This window comes from Mugil cephalus, chromosome 11 (genome assembly GCF_022458985.1).
Source record: "Mugil cephalus isolate CIBA_MC_2020 chromosome 11, CIBA_Mcephalus_1.1, whole genome shotgun sequence".
NCBI classification, from domain to species: domain Eukaryota; kingdom Metazoa; phylum Chordata; class Actinopteri; order Mugiliformes; family Mugilidae; genus Mugil; species Mugil cephalus.
In genome coordinates this window covers 6,506,159-6,523,936 of record NC_061780.1, presented here as the reverse complement: position 1 = coordinate 6,523,936, position 17,778 = coordinate 6,506,159, and the positions used below count along the sequence as shown (strand labels likewise).

The following is a 17,778-nucleotide window of genomic DNA, read 5'->3' as shown; positions in this document are numbered from 1 at the left end:
AAACATGTTGAGTGTTGATAGAAAGTTTTTGGGTTCGCACACTAACACTCATGTTATTTTTTGCTGAAGTGTATTTATTTTCTGAATGGTTTAGAATAACACTAGCAAAGTATTATATTAAATAATGGTACTATAATTTAAAGTTTAGTGTGGCGATCATAATTTCTATATTATCTTGGGGAGCATTAACCTGATTCAAATCCCACACCCTTACCCTAACCCTAACAACTTCTTACCATAACCCCAAACACCAAACCACATTAATTCACATAATGCATTTACTGTCTCCTTATCCTAAAAGCAACTATCTCAAAAACAAACAACTTAAACTTTCATCTCTGTGAAAACCGCTCACTGACCTAATGCATTCACTTGTCACTCTCCCCTTACACTAACCCTAGCCTAATTGTAACCTTCATCCAACAAGCAATGGTTTTAACCCTCTAAAAGTTATGGGCCAAAATGGCCCACTTAGGAAATTAGGACACTGGGTAGTTTATATGGAGTTATACTCATATGTTATATAACATATGGACTACTTCCCTAACACTGACCCTTAATCTTACTCTCATCTTAATCACCGGCCTACAAATTAATGCTTATTTGGAGACTCACATTTTTCCTGTTACACTGTGTAAACATCAATGAATATTAATGTATTGATTGCTGTCTGCATCTATCCCTCCTAAACAGTAGTCTATCATTCTCCCATGTATCTCTGGTACGTATCCTTGTTAGTATCATGTCTTTGCTGCATATTTGCACTACCCAGGTGCATGAATTTATCTGGTTTCTTCTTTTTCTCTGTCCTCCCTATCCCCTCCGTTCTCTTCTCTCTGACCTCCTTATTTCTTCTGTCCTTCTGCCGTGGCAGCATCAAGCAGATGGGCGGCCATATGAGCTTGGTTTCCTACATTATTAAAGGTTTTCCCTTGCTGCTGTTTCTTCAGAAAGTTAAAAAAACAAACAAAAAAACAAAACAAAACAAAAAAGGCACGGTCACAATGACCACAATGAAAAATAAAAAGCACAATGAAAAAAAATGAATTGAAAAAAGGTTTCTTACTACACCACAGTGACCAGGTAAAGACAGACGTATTTGTGTAATTGTACAGCAGATGAACACCAAGCGCCAATTTACTTTTTGTTGTTGGTACTATATACAAGCTATATATAGCAGATAAAACAGGACTGAAATGCAGCATTGCCCACCGTCATGGACTAACTACTCTTAATCTAGTGCATCACCCCACCTTATGCCACGCACACAACCACACACGTGGAGAGAGACATAAAAATGAGCTGTGTCATGTGTGGGGTGTGTACACCAAAACATTCAGATGTAGGGGTGGAAAGGGGAGGAATATTCCAGGATCTAAGCTGTCTAAGAAAGGCTCTGTACCGGAAAAGAGAGGCCACTACAATGGGAAAACACGTCATGTTTATCCCCCTACTACTCCATTCTCTACCTGCATACCTTCTGCCATAATTTGTCATTTTGCACATAGGCCATTTGTAGAACTTCAACTAGGACGTTAAACAAAAATTCAACCCTCCTTTGTAAGTTAGACAAAAGTCAACATCACCCAACCAGAAACACCTGCAGATAAGACTTGCTACTATGTGCTCATGGGTGGTGGGCTGGACATACAAATGATAACTAATATAATAAGAGACAAGCAGCAAAGAAGCTTGTCAGACCACTGAAACAAAATGGAGAAGAAAACTGAAGGAACTCTAGCAATCATACTCTTTGCTTTAATACACGGTAGGTGATGTTATGTTGATGGGGTTGTGTCTGTAACTACACTGGTTAACTGGTCATTTTCTTTTCTTTCTTTCTTTTGTTTTTTTTTTTAGGGTTTCTGGCTTCTGCTGCTGTGGAGGTCCAGCCCTCTGTCAACCCTGCTGTAGTTGGGGACACAATAACCCTGTCCTTGTCTGGCTTATCAGTTCTAAAGAGTGGAAGCTGGGCAGTGGGAGAGTCCCTCATCCTCACCTGGATGGGGGACCAGCAGGCAGTTTTCCCCAGCCACACCGGCAGAGCGTCAGTCAACGTCACCACTGGAGCTCTCACTCTGAGCTCGGTCACTGTGGCCGACTCGGGAGTCTACGTGGTGCAGAGCTCTGACCCCCAGCTGAAGGCCGACGCTACCATCACAGTTCTGGGTGAGACTAAGTCGGGACTAACTGTTTGCAGTTTAATGTTCAAAATCTGTAGCCTCCAAAATAAGCAGTTCAACCAGATCAAGACTGGTAAGTGAATTGTAAAAGCCTCACTTAAATGAATGTAGACACCAACAAGAAAGAAGTAAGATGCTGAAACATAAAACCGAGCTAATTGGAGAATAAAAGGAAATCTGTCAGTGCCTTTTCACAGTTTAGATTTTCTATCAATAATAGCTAGACAAGTAGAGGGAGAGAAAAAGGTGCTGACAGTTTGTTTACACTGTTTACACCTTTCTCCTGGGAAAGGTTCCTGCAACAATGAAACTTGAGCATTGCTCAACAATTTGCAGAAAATGGTTAAAGGAATTCATGCCCCTGCCGCGTGATATTTGTAATGGCAACACGAAAACTTAACTTAACAACGTGTTTCCTAACACAGTAGTCCATTATTTTGGTTTTGGTGTCCTTTCGTTTAGATGAGAGTATTCCTAGGTCAGTTTCGGGTCTGTCTCTGCATCTGCCTTTATTTTGTCCCTGTGTACAATGACAAATAATAATAATAATAATAATAATAACAATAATAATAACAGCTTGGATTTATACAATTCTATTCAAGGTAACTGAGGTTGCCTAACAATAGAAGATGGGGAAGGGCATGTGGGGGAGGGGTTAAGGAGCGTAGGTCATAGAGAAGAGATATGTTTTTAGGTGCCTTTTGAACAGAGAGGGGGAAGAACAGATGTGAAGTGGCAAATTGTTCCATAGGTTAGGGTCAGCTGCACAGAAGGCTCTATCCCCGCAGGTTTTCAGTCTGGTACGGAGAATGGAAAGTAGGTCCTTGTCTGTGGAGCACAGGGACTGTGACTGGGAGTAGGGGTGGATGACATTAAAGAATATTTTATTGGAAGAATCCTTTTTATATTGGTATGAGTAATCTTAAATTTAGCCCTTTCCAAAAATATATTAGTGCCGCCGCTTAGAAAAGTGGGCATAACAAAGTATACTGTCAAATACAGCGACGTCATATCCTATCTATGTTACTGTGTTTTAAGTGATCTACGCTCAGTTCTAATGTACTTTAATACAACCAAAACAAGGTCTGCTTTAATTATATTCAGACTCAGAGAGTTGTTTTTCTGTTTATTAATTTGTCTTTTTTAAAGAAAAAAAATGTATAAATAGCATGGTCCAAAAAAAAAGAGAAAAACGTTATCCCTGCATTAGTAGTTACAGTTTAACATCACCCCAAAACATGTAGCGCCTTCTACAGTGGCTCATAGTGTTAAGTAAGTTAGTTAACAGTTTCTTTTTTTTTTATTTCTCTTCAACAGAACTTATTTCTAATGTGTCGCTCAGTGTGAATCAGACCGACTTGATGGAGTTCAACAGCTCAGCAGTTGTTAAGTGCTCTGTCTCCTCTGGATCCTCGCTGTCTTTCCTGTGGTTGAACAGAAGCTCTGAGGTTACAGCCAGTGACAGAGTTCAGCTCACTGATGCAAACTCCACCCTCACTATAGTCAGCGTGAGCCGTTACGACCAAGGGCCGTTCAGATGTCTTGTGTTCAATCCTGTCAGCAATGCCTCCAGTGATCCAGTAAACTTAACCACCATCTGTGAGTAAAACAAGACAGTGTTTTCTGTGCCTTTGCCGTTTCAGTCACAGCCATAGATCTATCATTTCTGCTCCTTTTGTTGTCTCATTCTTAGATGGCCCAGACAACATGGCTGTCACAGTGAATGGACAGCACATGACCTCCTTCTTGGTTGGATCAAATCTGAGCATGCTCTGTTCAGCGCAGTCCAATCCTCCGGCTCAGCTTCACTGGGCTTTCAGAGGAGAGCTGGTGAATGGGACAGGTCCACTGTTGCAGCTGTTAGGTGTCACAGAGGAACAAAGTGGTCCATATTCTTGTCAGGCCTTCAACAATCACACTAACGTGCACGACAACATCACCACACACATCATGATAACAAGTGAGTCTGTTACTGTAGTAATAATGGTTGTCCATTTGTTTCCAAACTTACTTTAACTTCATGTGTGTGCAGATTCTTCCCCGTCAGGATCTGAAAAGCAAGTGATGTGGCTCCTTCCTCTGCTATCATATGTTGGATTCCTCCTCTCTTCACAAGGCAAGATGAACAACAGCTTGAAACCAGACGTGTGCCTGCCAAATATATCTATAAAAGTCTATTGTTGCAGTCATTTTATCCGCTTACTGTTTTAAATAAATAATTTGAGTCTTGAACATAACTCAGTGATTTGAACAGTTATAAAGTATGTGCAGCAAGGAGCGATAAAATAAAATGGAACAAATCTAACCGTCCTTCTCTCTCATTCCTGGTGGAAAATTTTAGTTTCTTTTTTTCCCCGACTTAAATCAGTGCTTACACAATTATTCAGTTTTTTTGCAATTTAGTCAATGGTGTTTACAAATTCCCCCATATATTTGCTTTACCAATAACATTTTCATGATTAAAGGAATACTCTTGCAAGAGCATTCAGCCGGGGTTAGATTTTTTCAAGGAGAGGAAGCTTCAATAATACCACTGACACAGTGAGTTTATTCACATGACTAATAACTGGAAAACGTGTTTGTCTTTCACAGATGTTGGTGGCTCATATTGCCCTTGGATGACCTTCGTGCAGTGAAGAAATCTTGTAGTCTACGTGTTTACTGTCAAACATTAGGATCCAAGTTTGTCCTAAATAAAGCAAAGCTTCTTAAAAGAATACATATCAATAATCATGAAGTTTGGTGTGTGTATATGTTGCCTGATTCTTTGTTTTTTTCCGTGACATGTCATAAATCTATGAATATTTTTATTGAGCAATTAAGTTATGAAAAGTAAATTTGATTTATAGTATTTAATAGTTTAATAGTTTTGCTTTTGACCTTGTATGTTGTCACAGCATGTTCACTGAATAAACATAGCCTGATAAGAAGCCATTAAAGCAAACTGAAAACACTTCACAACTACAGCCATATTCCTGAAACTCAAAATCCAGTGTAGGTGCCCTGCTGCAAAAACACCCCTGCAAAAATACAAAAACAGTCAAATAACAAGTCTTTGTATTCTGTATTAAAATGACACCTTAAATAAGGTGTTCAAGACAAACTGAAGCAAATGTCTTAAAGAGAAAATGCTCATTAGTTGTTTCAGAGATGTGAAGTTGTAAAAAGAAAAAGTAGAAAAGCTTCCTGAAAAAATAAAAATAAAGTTTGTTGTAATTGTTAGAGCTATTGGGAAAATATTTTAGTCTCACAGTTATTATTATCATTATTTTTATCTCATTTGTTGATAGACTGTGGTTACAGTAAACAGAACAGTGGACAGAGAACATCCAGTTGATTGTTTGATATTAAACCTTCCAGTGTTGCGATTATGGGTGCAATTAATTTCTTAACAAACCAAACACTAAAACTGTCCAGTTTTAATGACAACGTTTGACGTAGATGTGGACCAATAAGGAACTAGCCTGTGCTTAAATTCAAACAAAGTATTCTTAGTTGCTGTCTCTTTACTGAGAGAAGAGGTGTTGTTCACTGATGACATTTTACCCAGAACATGTGGTTCTACTGAGTGCTCATCTCTTTCGTCTCGTTTCCGAGTCACGCGGTACACATACAAAATATCCCCTGCATGGTTATAAGTTGCAGAATGACAGATTACAGTTTACAGTAAATGAACACTCCTAGACACACACCCATAGTGGACAGGGCAAAACAAGGTGTGGCCGGGGCTGTGAGGTGACTTCGTGATGATGTTTGCATCAAAAGAACAGAGAGCTGAACTGAGAGCAAATATTTGCTGATTGGAGGGCCGTGGCCGTACAATATCTCCAGATTTGAATTTATCAAAGCCAGAGTCAAGTCAAGCACATTTAGCTGACTTAAGGAGAAGAACTGAGGAGTAGAATGGGATCTCCACTGGTGTTTGTCCTAATCCTCGCAGCTGTGACCTTTGGGGGTAAATTTGATTTTTTTTTCTCTATTGGATTGTGTCGATAATTTTATAGAGAGCAATATTTCTAAATGTGCACACATTTTTGTGAACACATTTAGAAATGCTGTGCTTTCCCCCCAGTATTTCAGCATTCTTTGATTCAGCTTCATTCAGTGCTGACTGCCTGTCTTTTTCTAGATGTGCACTGCAATCACATCTACGCCTCTGAAAACCCCCTGCCAGTGGGCAGCAACGTGACACTTTCCAGCACACAAGTTGTCAATTCAGGGATATGGATATTCAACAACCGCATGATTGTGTTCATAAGTTCTGGAACCTATTCAATCATTGATGCTCGGAACAATAGGACGACGTTTGATGTAAATACCTCATCACTGACTTTGACGTCAGTAACGCTTGAAGATTCTGGACGTTACACATTACAGGACTTATCTGGTTTTACCGGTGAATTAACGCTGTCTGTTCAAGGTAAGGGATTTCCAGCTTTTTCTGTGTCCCCACTAACACATTCCAATCTATATTAAGTTTATTCAACACAACAACCTCTCCATCTCTGTGGTTAGTCCTGCATTTTCCTGAAAAAGCCATTTCCTCCCTGGCTTACTTGAGTTTCCAAAGAGATAATTTGCAAGGCAAAAGGATCTACCAGTAATGAAGGACACCATTAGCTACAGTGAAGCCATAATGCTCTGTTTGCCTTGAGCAAGTAACCGCCTCGATCAACTTTACACCTGCTCTCAAGTTGTCTCAACTCTTAGTTTCAGATGTCAAATGAGGTACGATGATTTCACTGAAAATATTGTTTTTTTCAGTTGAATAAAAGTCAGTACAATCACTGTCTTGACTGTTGCAAAAGTTATAAAATTCCAAATCCAAAGTTGTTGTTTTTTTATCACATGGTTTTGAATGAGTGCTACTTTCTAACAGATATGATGTTAAGTATAGTCACACATTTGATGCTAAACCCAAAGGATCGATAAACACAATTTATGACTTAATAGACTCTTCACAGGAGTCATTGTGTCCAAAAGAGTACACACGGCACAGATATTTTTGATGGTCAGGTAAACTGGGAATTTACATAGTGACACACTAGCGGTTATAAAAATAGAATGGTTTATCATTTACATGACCTTGTCTGTCAAAATGGTTCCTGCAAAAAGGGCCTTGTTTGCGATCAAAGTGGTTGCAGTTTGTAGTGGATTGGTGGACTGACCAGTCGTGACTAGCATGGCAATCCAAAGAGCAAAGCTACCACAACAAATGCAAATAATTTATCGTTCATTAAGTTGTATCATATTTCAAACTAGTGTTGAGACACGACACATGTTTACTTGTTCATTGCCTTCCTGCTGTTCCACATAACATGTTAAATAGGCCATTATTTCCATCTCTGCAGTGCCGGTATCAAACGTGACCCTCCAAGCAAAAGCAATCAACTTGGTGGAATTCAATGACACTGCCGTTTTCATGTGTTCTGTGTCCAACGGCACCTCCCTGTCTTATGCGTGGCTCAAGGGAAACTCCACACTCACAGCTGGTGAGAACATACAGACCAGCAATGATGGCGCCATTCTCACTATCGTCAACGTGAGCCGCCATTACCAGGGACCATTCAGATGTAATGTGTCCAACGGTATCAGCTATGAAATCAGCCAACCAGTCCACCTGAACATCAGCTGTGAGTCTGAAGAAAACATGAGTAGTATCTACATATAAAACAAAATACAAACTTAATACTGAAAAAAAATCCTTTTTTTGTATCAACAGATGGTCCAAGTAACCCAATGATGATGATAATGCCCATGATGTATACGTACGAAACAGGATCTAACCTCACTCTGTCGTGCTCAGCGGAGTCCAGCCCTGAGCCAATGATCCAGTGGATGGTTAATGGAGTGTACCTAAATCACTTTGGCCCACAGCTTCAACTAGAGAATGTTTCACCGAACAACACGGGAAATTACACATGCCTATTTCACAACACAGTCACAGCCAGGTTCAGCAAAGCAACTCAGATGATTCGGGTACTGGGTAAGGCTGGATTTATAGTATTTTAGAGTATGAATTCTTTGCTTCTTTGGTTTTGATCCATTCTTCATGTACATGAAATCATCTTAGGAACTGGGCAGTTTTGTGTAGCAGGTTTTTTTAATTTCCTGACAGAGAGTGTGTATTGATGAACCCTTCTATGACACACAAAAACTAATAGTTATTGAATTATACACATTTTTTATTTATTTTTTATTTTCTTGGGCAATTGTTGAACTTCAGAGGCACTAGTAGATAAATTAGCTTATCTTCAGTATGCCAGACTTTATGCTAAGCTAGCTCACCAAGCTAATTGCAGGCTTTAGACATAAGGGAGGTTTCTCATCTCACTCTCTGTGAGAAACTAAATAAGTTTGCGTCCTTACATGTAAATCAATTCCTTAAAACCTCATGTGATATATGCGCAAATTTAAATCCCGCAATCTCTTTTCTTCTGCTCTTAGATCCAATAACATCAGTTGTGGTGAATTATATTGGCCGTCCGGCTATTCTCAATGAATCGTTCACTCTGCACTGTGAAGTGACTGGAACAGCTGAGAGCATAAAGTGGTGGAAGGATGGCCACATTATTACCGCTGACAGTACAGCAGCGTTTGGCATGGACAACAAGACACTGACTCTCAACCCTGTGCAACATTCAGATAATGGAAGTTATCAGTGCCAAGCTTTTAACTTTGTGAGCAACAAGACCAGCAACCCTCACAACGTGGAAGTTAACTGTAAGTATTTGGTATTTTTCTCAAACTAAGAGACACGTGAGCCAGTGCAGCCACATTATTCAGTGGTGAAATTCTCCTTTTATGCACAGCCTCTCGTTGTCTGGAGGTCTAGACAATGAAGTGTCCGTGATTTCAGTGAAAGTGATTTGAGTTATTATCCACGTGTTTAGATGGACCAGAGATGCCAACCATCGAGGGGCTGAGTGTGGTGAAATCAGGAGACAATGTCACTTTCAGCTGTCACTCAGCATCTGTCCCCCCCAGCCACTACAAATGGTACTTCAACCAATCTCTGGTCTCCAATATGTCGGAGTATGTCACACCTCCTCTTACCACAGACATGAGCGGGAAATACATCTGCATGGCCTTCAACAGCATCACCGGCAAAAACAGCTCTGCCTACAAAATGCTTACTGTTGTTGGTGAGACTTTGTGTAAAAAATGCTTTTCCCACATGTGAAAAGGAACAGCGCCCTGAGTGATAACTAAAAAATGTGTTTTACTTCAATTTCAGACCCAATACAAAATGTGCAAGTCGAAGCGCCAATGAATCCTGCCAGTGAGGGTGATTCATATAATTTAATGTGCAATGTAACTGGACCTGCTGATAACATTTACTGGATGAGGGACGATGAGCCTCTTCATGAAAACGACAGAACTGTCTTCTACATGAATAACAAGACAGTTCAATTCAAAGCAGTGGGACGTAATGATACGGGAATCTACCAGTGTGAGGCTATCAATGCTGTTGGAAATATGACCAGCCCTCCTTACAATCTGATTGTCAACTGTGAGTGTGACATGCCTATTTTAAAATTACATTCTTTACATTTATGTACAGTAAATGCATGGTACAAGATTGTTGGTGTCCTGTTCTGTTGCAGTTGGACCAGATACGCCTGTCATTAATGGGCCGGATTTTGTTGAGACCGGAAATTGCGCCACCTTCAGCTGTTCCGCCACGTCGAGGCCTCCCAGCTGCTTCTCCTGGTGGTTCAATGGCTCCATGGTGGCCAATACTTCAGTTTTTACAACTGACCTTCTGTCTTTAAACATGAGTGGGGAGTACACCTGTATGGCCTACAATAACATGACAGGAAAGAACAGCACAGCATCCAAAATGCTCACAGTCATTGGTATGAAAACTGGAAGGAATTTAGATGTACCTGATATGTGTTGTGGTCTTTCCCTGTTAACTCACTGTGTTTGTGTTTACAGAGGCCATAGAGTCAGTGATGGTTGAAAGCAGCTCAATTCCAATTAACTATGAAAACTTCACTCTTGTCTGTGACGTCATGGGGCCCTATGACACGATCTACTGGATGAAGAACAACATGACGCTCAACATGATGCTCAACATGACGCTCAACATGACGCTCAACATGACCCACCCACACATGTCCTACCACACTGCTGAAAACATGCTACACTTCACCCCGGTGACAATGTACAGTGACGGGGTGTATCAGTGTGTCGCTAAAAATCAGGCTGCTCAGCACGAGAGCCCCCCATACAACCTCGAAGTCAACTGTGAGTGTTGCAGGAAGCAATGGAGTGTGCATTTTAAAGTAGTTTATAAAAAATTAGCACTTTTATATTAAAACGTTGCATGAAACAGGTTTTAATATGCAGGTAGGAGAAACATTGTCATTGTTCGGGAGTCGGAACACTGACTTTTCATTTGATCTACGAGTGTGCGCTGGATCATTAGAAGAGGATTTTACTCTAAACAGTTCACATATTTACTCATAATAATATGATGCATGGCTTGAGTTTTCACAGAACGACCTACATGAGGCTCAGAAAGCTCCTCAAAGGCCACAAAGAGTAAACGTGAAATAACTAAAGCTTTGACCGATGAAAGGAAGTTTATTGGTTGTCAGGAACTGAGGGAAATTGATTGAGGGATGAGAGGGGGTGAAAGTGAATTAATATAAGATGGTCTGGGAAGAAGAACCCAGGGAGTGATAAGGATGTGATAAGGAAGCAAGTAAAAGAGAGGGACTGAGAACGACGGCGAACAGACTTTATCTACTAATGTGAGACACGGTGTTAATCCTAAACTTAAGTTATGGTAACTTTATTTTATGTAAATGTGAGGATTTCACAGCAAGGCAACATAATAATCATCACTTTACTTAACATGATTCTGACCAGCTTTATTTGTGTTTGCAGATGGCCCTCTGAGTGTGAATATCTCCGGTCCAGACTCAGCTGAAAAGGGCACCGTGGTCTCCCTGACGTGCTCTGCTGAATCTCGGCCAGAGTGTGACTTCTACTGGTTCTTAAACAATCAGTCAGCACATGTTCAAACAGGATCTGTTTTCACGTTCTCTGCGGACAAACAACATGAGGGGACCTACACATGTAAGGCAAGAAACCCCATGACCAACATGACAATGCATCAAATGAAGACTTTTACTTTGGCAGTGAGAGGTGAGAGAGCTTTAATATCTCCTTTTCGTTTTTGGTCACTACAGTATCTACATAACAAGCTCTTGATTATACTTCATAATCTTCCTTTGCATAGTTAAACTGCCATTACTGCACTATTACTGTATACTAGATGCCACACAACTGCAGGTGCCTCATGTTGTATTAAATATATTTGTTTGTTCTCCTATTTGCATTACTTCTATAAACAGATCATGCCTCTGCAATCCACTTCCCATCCCACGTCAGCCTGATGTTGATGGGTCTGTTTGCATTATCTGCCCCAGTGCTGTTCAACTGAGCCGACCACACAGAGAAGCCCAGACACTCTGAAAGTCCTCTTGCTCCCTCTACAGTCTTTGACAATAATCTCATGGGAAAATACGTCATAGCCGTAGTGTAATAATGGCACTAACGGTGCTGAGCTAATTATTCAATTATAGCACTGACTGATTAAGGATTTTTAAAGTTATCATACCATACCCCTCTGCTACAAATCAAATTCCTTAATTCTGAACACCTTCAGTTTTATTCTGTAAATCATGCTGAAATCAGAGCGTGCGTAAAGTAAATGTACTCATACTTTGATTCACTGTAATTATTTATTAATCAATAATAAAAAAAAAAAAAATCTGTTGAGACTTTATTGAGAAGGATGCAAATGCAGGTCTATTGGTGCTGATGCAGAAAGCTACAGCGAAAGCAAGCATAACCATTTTGCCGTTGAAAAAAAATATATAGATTGTATACCATGAAATATGTGTGACAAGAATGATTACAAAATATCCATAAATGAGGATATGATGTGTAAGGACAGCTTCTTTGTGTTACTCATATGGGGACACTGGGGCCAAGATTCTTCTGTGGAGTATCCTGCCGTTGCTTGCGATTTTTCCTGCACTTTTTGTTCTTAGGACAAACTCCTCCTTTCATTTGGGGTAAGAAAAAATGTTTCAATGTCCCAATTCATAATCACTTTACATTTAAAGACATATACATATATATATTTTTGTCACTAATCTCTCCTGTTATTTTAATACAATATTATTTTATAAATCTGAGAAACTTAAGGCAACTCACGTTTTGCAGCCTTGCGCGGGGCAAACCGCTCACAGCGGCAGCGTGAGGGACCATGCTCTCCATCCTTACCTGAGGGGAGAGGATAAACAAGCAGAATGAGTTTCACTGATACAGAAGCTGTGTTTACATTAAAATGATAATATGATATCTTCATAACTGTCCTTGAATTATACTTACTCAGAGAGCATGGGCACTGTTGAATTCCTCCATCAGATGCTGCAACACAATTTATACTTACAATTAATAAAATTAGGTTAAAATAAGAAGTGGAAATAGTCTGTCCCACATAAAAAGTGAGTTATTATTATTATTATTATTATTATTATTATTATTATTATTATTATTATTGAGGACTTCTGTTGAAATAATAAAATGACTCTCACGTATACCATCGATGTCTGTGTTGACAACTGAGGACTGTTCATCTGTTTCAGGAGTACCTTTGATAAAAGAAAAATAAAATCACAGAACATTAAAGACGGTGCTGCAGTGAGAATTAATTTCAAGATGCCGCTCTGATACAGTACCTTTCTTTCCTACCCCTTCGCTGTAATCGTTGAATATGAGTAGTATAAGAACCACCAGTAAAAGGGTCCTTGGTCCCATGGCTGTCAGTTAGTGTCAGTGTGGAAAAATCCTGAATGGAAATGCTCTAACTTCAGTCGCACTGAGTGAATGAAAGGGCTTGTCGTTCGAGGCTCTTTATAAAGGAACGCGTTGATGTCTGGAATTTTGTCTGTGGCACATTTATCAACTGGCAATTGCCGAAAAACATGATATGCACAACTGCCCCCTCTACAGTGGGTGGCTTTCAACACAATAGGAGTTGTTCGTCTGCCAACAACTTTTTTTCAAGGTATTGAGTTACACCTTATCATTTATCTCGGTGAGAAAACGAATCGTTCACACGCTTCTGACCCCTCGAGGATTTTCTATTAGTCCTGTCAACACCATTGCAATGGAGTTGAACTGTGAGACGTTCTGTATTCCGGTATTGTATTATATGTAATGACTCTGTGAAAATGCATCTGTCTTGTACCTAACATTGATGTGCTTGGAGGATGCTAGGGGCAAAGTCAAACTTGTTCGCACTCCTCGAGTTCCTGAAATCCAGCTCTCTGCCTTCAACCTAACAGAGGCACCAACCAGTCAACCATCAGTAATGCATCTCCTGTGGACATAATATGTGCAAGTGCACTCATCATGAACTCAGTGGTTTGTGATCAATCCTTTCAGGCCTAACAGTGTAGCTCTGCATCATTGGCGATAAATGTCTCAGTATCAGCACACAGATGGGCTCAAATCAATCAAAGGACACTGAAACCCTCTTGTTTTGATATTTAATGTATTTCTTTCATCACATCCACAATCACTCATCCCGGAACATAATTCAAATCCTGTAGCGCAATCCGTGTCTGGAAAGGTTCAGAAGCATGTTAGTGTGAAGTAAAGCATTTTAAAGTGTCTCATGGGCTTGCAACGTTAGAGAAGAGATTGGCCTTGAAGCACAAGCAGACGGGTGTATCAGTGCAGCATCACAACCCACTCAAATACATCAACAGCCTGTGACAGGAACTGTTAGGGTAGGTGAATGAAAAGGGGAATTCATAAGATAATATGACCTGATGAAAAGAAAAGAGACAGTAATGGTCAATTGTTTTGTAAACGAAAATCAAAAGCTTTGGTCCAAATTAACATGTACAAAAAAAATATCAGACATCACAATACTGTAAAGCTATGTCCAAACAAAGGTGGGACTCTGGGTACTTGTGTAGAGGCATATAAACCTGAAGAGTCCCAAGCTCTTTTCCAAGTAACTCCTGTTCCTGTGGCCTCAGTCAGATAGTTTGTTTTGTCAAAGCAGGGTTCTTTCATTAGTCCTTCTTAAAGATCTGAATTTAAGGTAATATAGTTATTCCAGTTATTTAGCATTTAGGCCATAAATGAAACCTTCTATATGCTGCGGCAAAGTCATGTTTTGATCTACATAACGTTGGCTAGGTTCTAAAGGTCATCTCTTTAAATTTGATTTTATTGTGATGACCTTTAGACATTTTCCCTTGTAACATGTGGTAGAGAAATGAAACAATCCCTCTGTGAAAAATCATCCTGAGAACTGAAAGCTAGCGAAACAGGTGTTCTGGGAACTGAGGCAGGGATTTGTCGCACATTAAATTTTTGACTGTATTGTAAACACACACAAAAAAAAGAAAAAAAAAACAAAAAAACATATGGTCCCATTATCTGTAACAGTGGTCACCAACCCTGGCCAAGGAGATCACTTCCACGATACTTTGTGCAGCTCTTAGCCCTTAGTAATCGATTTAATCCACCATTCAAGGCCTTACTACTCAGCGTGGGATGCTCTCCAGAGACAGGGACGAGGACCACTGTGGTAGTGTATATTTGTAACCTGCTTTCTCAGTTTTCAGGTTTATCTAGCATGGATTTGAGATGAGCGTGGAGGGGTTCACACACAGCCTGGTAGCCCTGAGGAGTCAGGTGAAGGTAGTCATACATGTCCTGGTGGGAGATGCAACCACTGGAGTGGACGAAGCCAGGGTCCACGTTGAAGAAAGATGCGTGGGGTAGAGATGATAAAGCCTCTTGGACTAGCTTGTTAACCTTGGCATTTCGCTCGCGCAGAGGATTTGGTGATTTACCTCTGGGGAGTAAACCCTGGAAAACAGATGAGCAAATGTTTTGAACTATAAAATTAACATTTAAGGAATAAAGTCACTTAAATTGACAGCTCCTTTGAACATCTTGTGAGTTCACACTTAAAGATTTCATATGCAAATAAAACTTCAATAACTTCCAAGTTTAACAGGGGGGAAATAGGGGAAAATAAAAATTAAAAATTTCATATTTATTATTCTCCACTGTGGAATAAATAAAGGATTATCTCATCTTGAGCAACATGTCTGTTGCAATTCAAATGAAATAAGTTTGCAGCACCCCTGAACCTGAAGAAAATTCACATTTTGTTAGAGATTTTTTTAAATACAGTATGTGAAACAGTTCACATTTGTGCCAACCTAAGTGCAGGATTAATCTAATGAATCAAGAACACTATTGCTTTACTTCTTTCAGATACCTGAGATGCAACTGAAAGTGTAATATCACACATATCATTTAATGGCTTCATGAACATCTTCCAACAAACATGTGGGTGACAGACAGAACGCATCAAAAAACCTACAAGTACGAGCGTGTGAGCATGGGGGAGCTTGTTCTTGATGACTTGGACGATAGCCAAGATGCCTCCACAGATCTGCTCAGGGCTGTGACCATGATTGTTGGTGCCAACCCAGAGCACAACAACCTACAACAACAAAAGAGAAAAGAGTGCATGACTAAGCACATGTCATTGATAGTTTGGGGTCAACTTACCAGGAATTTGGATTTTAGCACAGAGTTTAATACAATCAGTCTTTTGTGCAAATGAACAAGTGTGATCATGTTTTCTATTTCTGGTAGTGTATTGGACCTTTGGGCTGATGTTATCCAGTTCGCCGTTGCTCAGTCTCCACAGCACATGTTGTGTTGCATCACCACCCACTCCAAAGTTGAGGGCATGGAGAGGAGAGAACAACTGCCGCCAGATCTGTACACAAACCACAACAAAACATGTCACATTAAGGAAACAAAATGTGACGTCTGAGATGTGTATGAGAACATGACAAACTATTAAACACCGTTTACAGAAAAGACACATACACTGATCAGGGCATAACTTTATAAGTTGCTCCCACCCAGGCAACAGCCTCTTTACACTGCTTGCCTCTGCAAAGCGATGCTCGCACAGACTCATTAACAGATTTTAACCAAAAGGAATAAGCGAGCTAAAAAACTGAGACTCTGGTGCACTTTCAATATACAGTAATGACACCGGTACTGCGCATTATATGTCCATAAAAAATCTACCTCACTTACAAAAAAAAGTATCTGTGGGATGATCTACAAAACCCCCTCAACCCATAGGAACCAAAGGTCCCCACTACCAACATTCTATTTCCAGACACCACAGGACACCCTCAGAAGGACCATGTCCATTCTCTGATGAGTCACAACTCTTTTAGATGCACAAGGGAGACCTGCACAATATTAGGAAGGTGGTCATAAAGTTATGCCTCATCTGTGTATATCAATGTGATCTTTGAACATGAATGCAATCTTTGTTTCACCCCAAACTGGTGCATGAGCTGAATGAGGGAGTCTCCAACAAACAGGACATCAGGTTCTTTGTCTTTGCTGTCAGACACAAAGCGGTTGTGCTGCAAAAAGAAAAACACAGATACACAAATTAGCATGTGTCACATTCTTGAATCTCGTCTCATCTTCTACTGTCCCTTATCCTCACTACGGTTGCTGGGGTATGGTCTTGAATAGGTGAAAAAGTTACGTTTGAAAGCTGAAAACACAAACTGATTACGCAGTTGTAAATTTCGTGGCTATCGTTATTTATCATATTTCTGAACATGTAAAACTAAATACTTGCCAGTTCATTAAGTACACTTGTGGAACCAGATGCATTCTGTGAAGTTACAACTGTGTGTATTTCTTTTTCATAAATTATACAAAAGTCTTTGACTATGAAAATAAGGTAAGATATCTTCTTTATTAACCCGTCACCACTGAAGAGTGCACTATGGTGTCACAGTTGGATTTTCAGCTGAGATGCATGCCTTAACTGTGACTGATTACACGTAAGTAATACAAGACTCATAATAATAACGTCACGTCACACACCAGAGACATCCATCGTCCGTCTCCTTGGATGTCTTCACAGGGAGTGGGTGTGGCGGCTGGGTTTGAGTCTCCTGCACTCATGACTTGGCTCTACCTGTTTAGGAAGACAATCACGTAGAGCTGTTGATAGTTTTAGCAACGCAAACAAGCCGATCAGTCAACAACCTATCGCTAAAACTACCGGCAAAATCGATGGAAGGTGGCAGAATTAGCAACAGCAGCTAGCCGACTTGCTAAATCACAAGATATGTATAGTTTAAGGGACCACGGTCCGACAGTTGTAACATTAGACGTGTTAACGCTGAATTATACAAGCCTATACTGTGCCAAAGGGAACAGATGAAGCTTTAAACACATCTACATTTAGAGTTATTACTGAATACAGGCTGCCATTAAATCAAAATACCGTTATCCCCAATTCAGTTTCAGGAAGTAGATTTTCACTATAATTGCACGTACCATTCTCCTTTATGGGCAACAACAAATCTATCTGACGAGTTTTGGAATTATTTAACATTTTATTATTGTACCGTATTTTACGTTTTATTTCAGAACATATCAGATGCAAAATTTAACAAATACTATATTGTTAAATTGAAAAAGGCCC

The 17,778-nt window shown here is 39.9% G+C and overlaps 2 protein-coding genes across 3 annotated transcripts; one reads left to right on the top strand and one right to left on the bottom strand.

Annotated features, from left to right (window-relative positions):
* Positions 1-1,588: 1,588 nt before the first annotated feature.
* Positions 1,589-12,017, top strand: LOC125016029 (hemicentin-1-like). Its single transcript, XM_047598194.1, has 16 exons — positions 1,589-1,768; positions 1,861-2,169; positions 3,501-3,782; positions 3,877-4,143; positions 4,216-4,368; positions 6,124-6,138; positions 6,313-6,603; positions 7,535-7,816; positions 7,906-8,169; positions 8,631-8,906; positions 9,077-9,328; positions 9,421-9,696; positions 9,791-10,042; positions 10,125-10,436; positions 11,082-11,342; positions 11,552-12,017. The coding sequence occupies exons 1-16, from the start codon at positions 1,714-1,716 to the stop codon at positions 11,638-11,640; spliced, it is 3,636 nt and encodes a 1,211-aa protein (XP_047454150.1). The 5' UTR covers positions 1,589-1,713; the 3' UTR covers positions 11,641-12,017.
* Positions 12,018-13,745: 1,728 nt separating this feature from the next.
* Positions 13,746-17,614, bottom strand: pafah1b3. 2 transcript variants are annotated; one of them, XM_047598189.1, is made up of 6 exons: positions 17,578-17,614; positions 17,172-17,265; positions 16,607-16,696; positions 15,910-16,026; positions 15,622-15,744; positions 13,746-15,098 (listed from the first exon to the last, which is right to left on the bottom strand). In XM_047598189.1, exons 2-6 carry the CDS (start codon positions 17,250-17,252, stop codon positions 14,841-14,843), a joined length of 669 nt encoding a protein of 222 aa, XP_047454145.1. In that variant the 5' UTR covers positions 17,253-17,265; positions 17,578-17,614; the 3' UTR covers positions 13,746-14,840. The 2 variants fall into 2 exon arrangements, with proteins under 2 accessions (XP_047454145.1, XP_047454144.1); XM_047598188.1 differs by lacking the exon at positions 17,578-17,614 and having other exon boundaries at positions 17,172-17,571.
* Positions 17,615-17,778: the final 164 nt, after the last annotated feature.

What these genes read in the sequence shown, in the direction of transcription:
- LOC125016029 (XM_047598194.1), top strand. Translation starts at nt 1,714, where the DNA reads ATGGAGAAGAAAACTGAAGGAACTCTAGCAATCATACTCTTTGCTTTA. An exon ending in CGCTACCATCACAGTTCTGG is followed by an intron (nt 2,170 to 3,500) that starts GTGAGACTAAGT and finishes TCTCTTCAACAG; the next exon opens with AACTTATTTCTAATGTGTCG. An exon ending in TTACAATCTGATTGTCAACT is followed by an intron (nt 9,697 to 9,790) that starts GTGAGTGTGACA and finishes GTTCTGTTGCAG; the next exon opens with TTGGACCAGATACGCCTGTC.
- pafah1b3 (XM_047598189.1), bottom strand. Translation starts at nt 17,252, where the DNA reads ATGAGTGCAGGAGACTCAAACCCAGCCGCCACACCCACTCCCTGTGAA. An exon ending in TGGATAACATCAGCCCAAAG is followed by an intron (nt 15,745 to 15,909) that starts GTCCAATACACT and finishes TTGTTGTTGTAG; the next exon opens with GTTGTTGTGCTCTGGGTTGG. An exon ending in ATGCTCACACGCTCGTACTT is followed by an intron (nt 15,099 to 15,621) that starts GTAGGTTTTTTG and finishes TCTGTTTTCCAG; the next exon opens with GGTTTACTCCCCAGAGGTAA.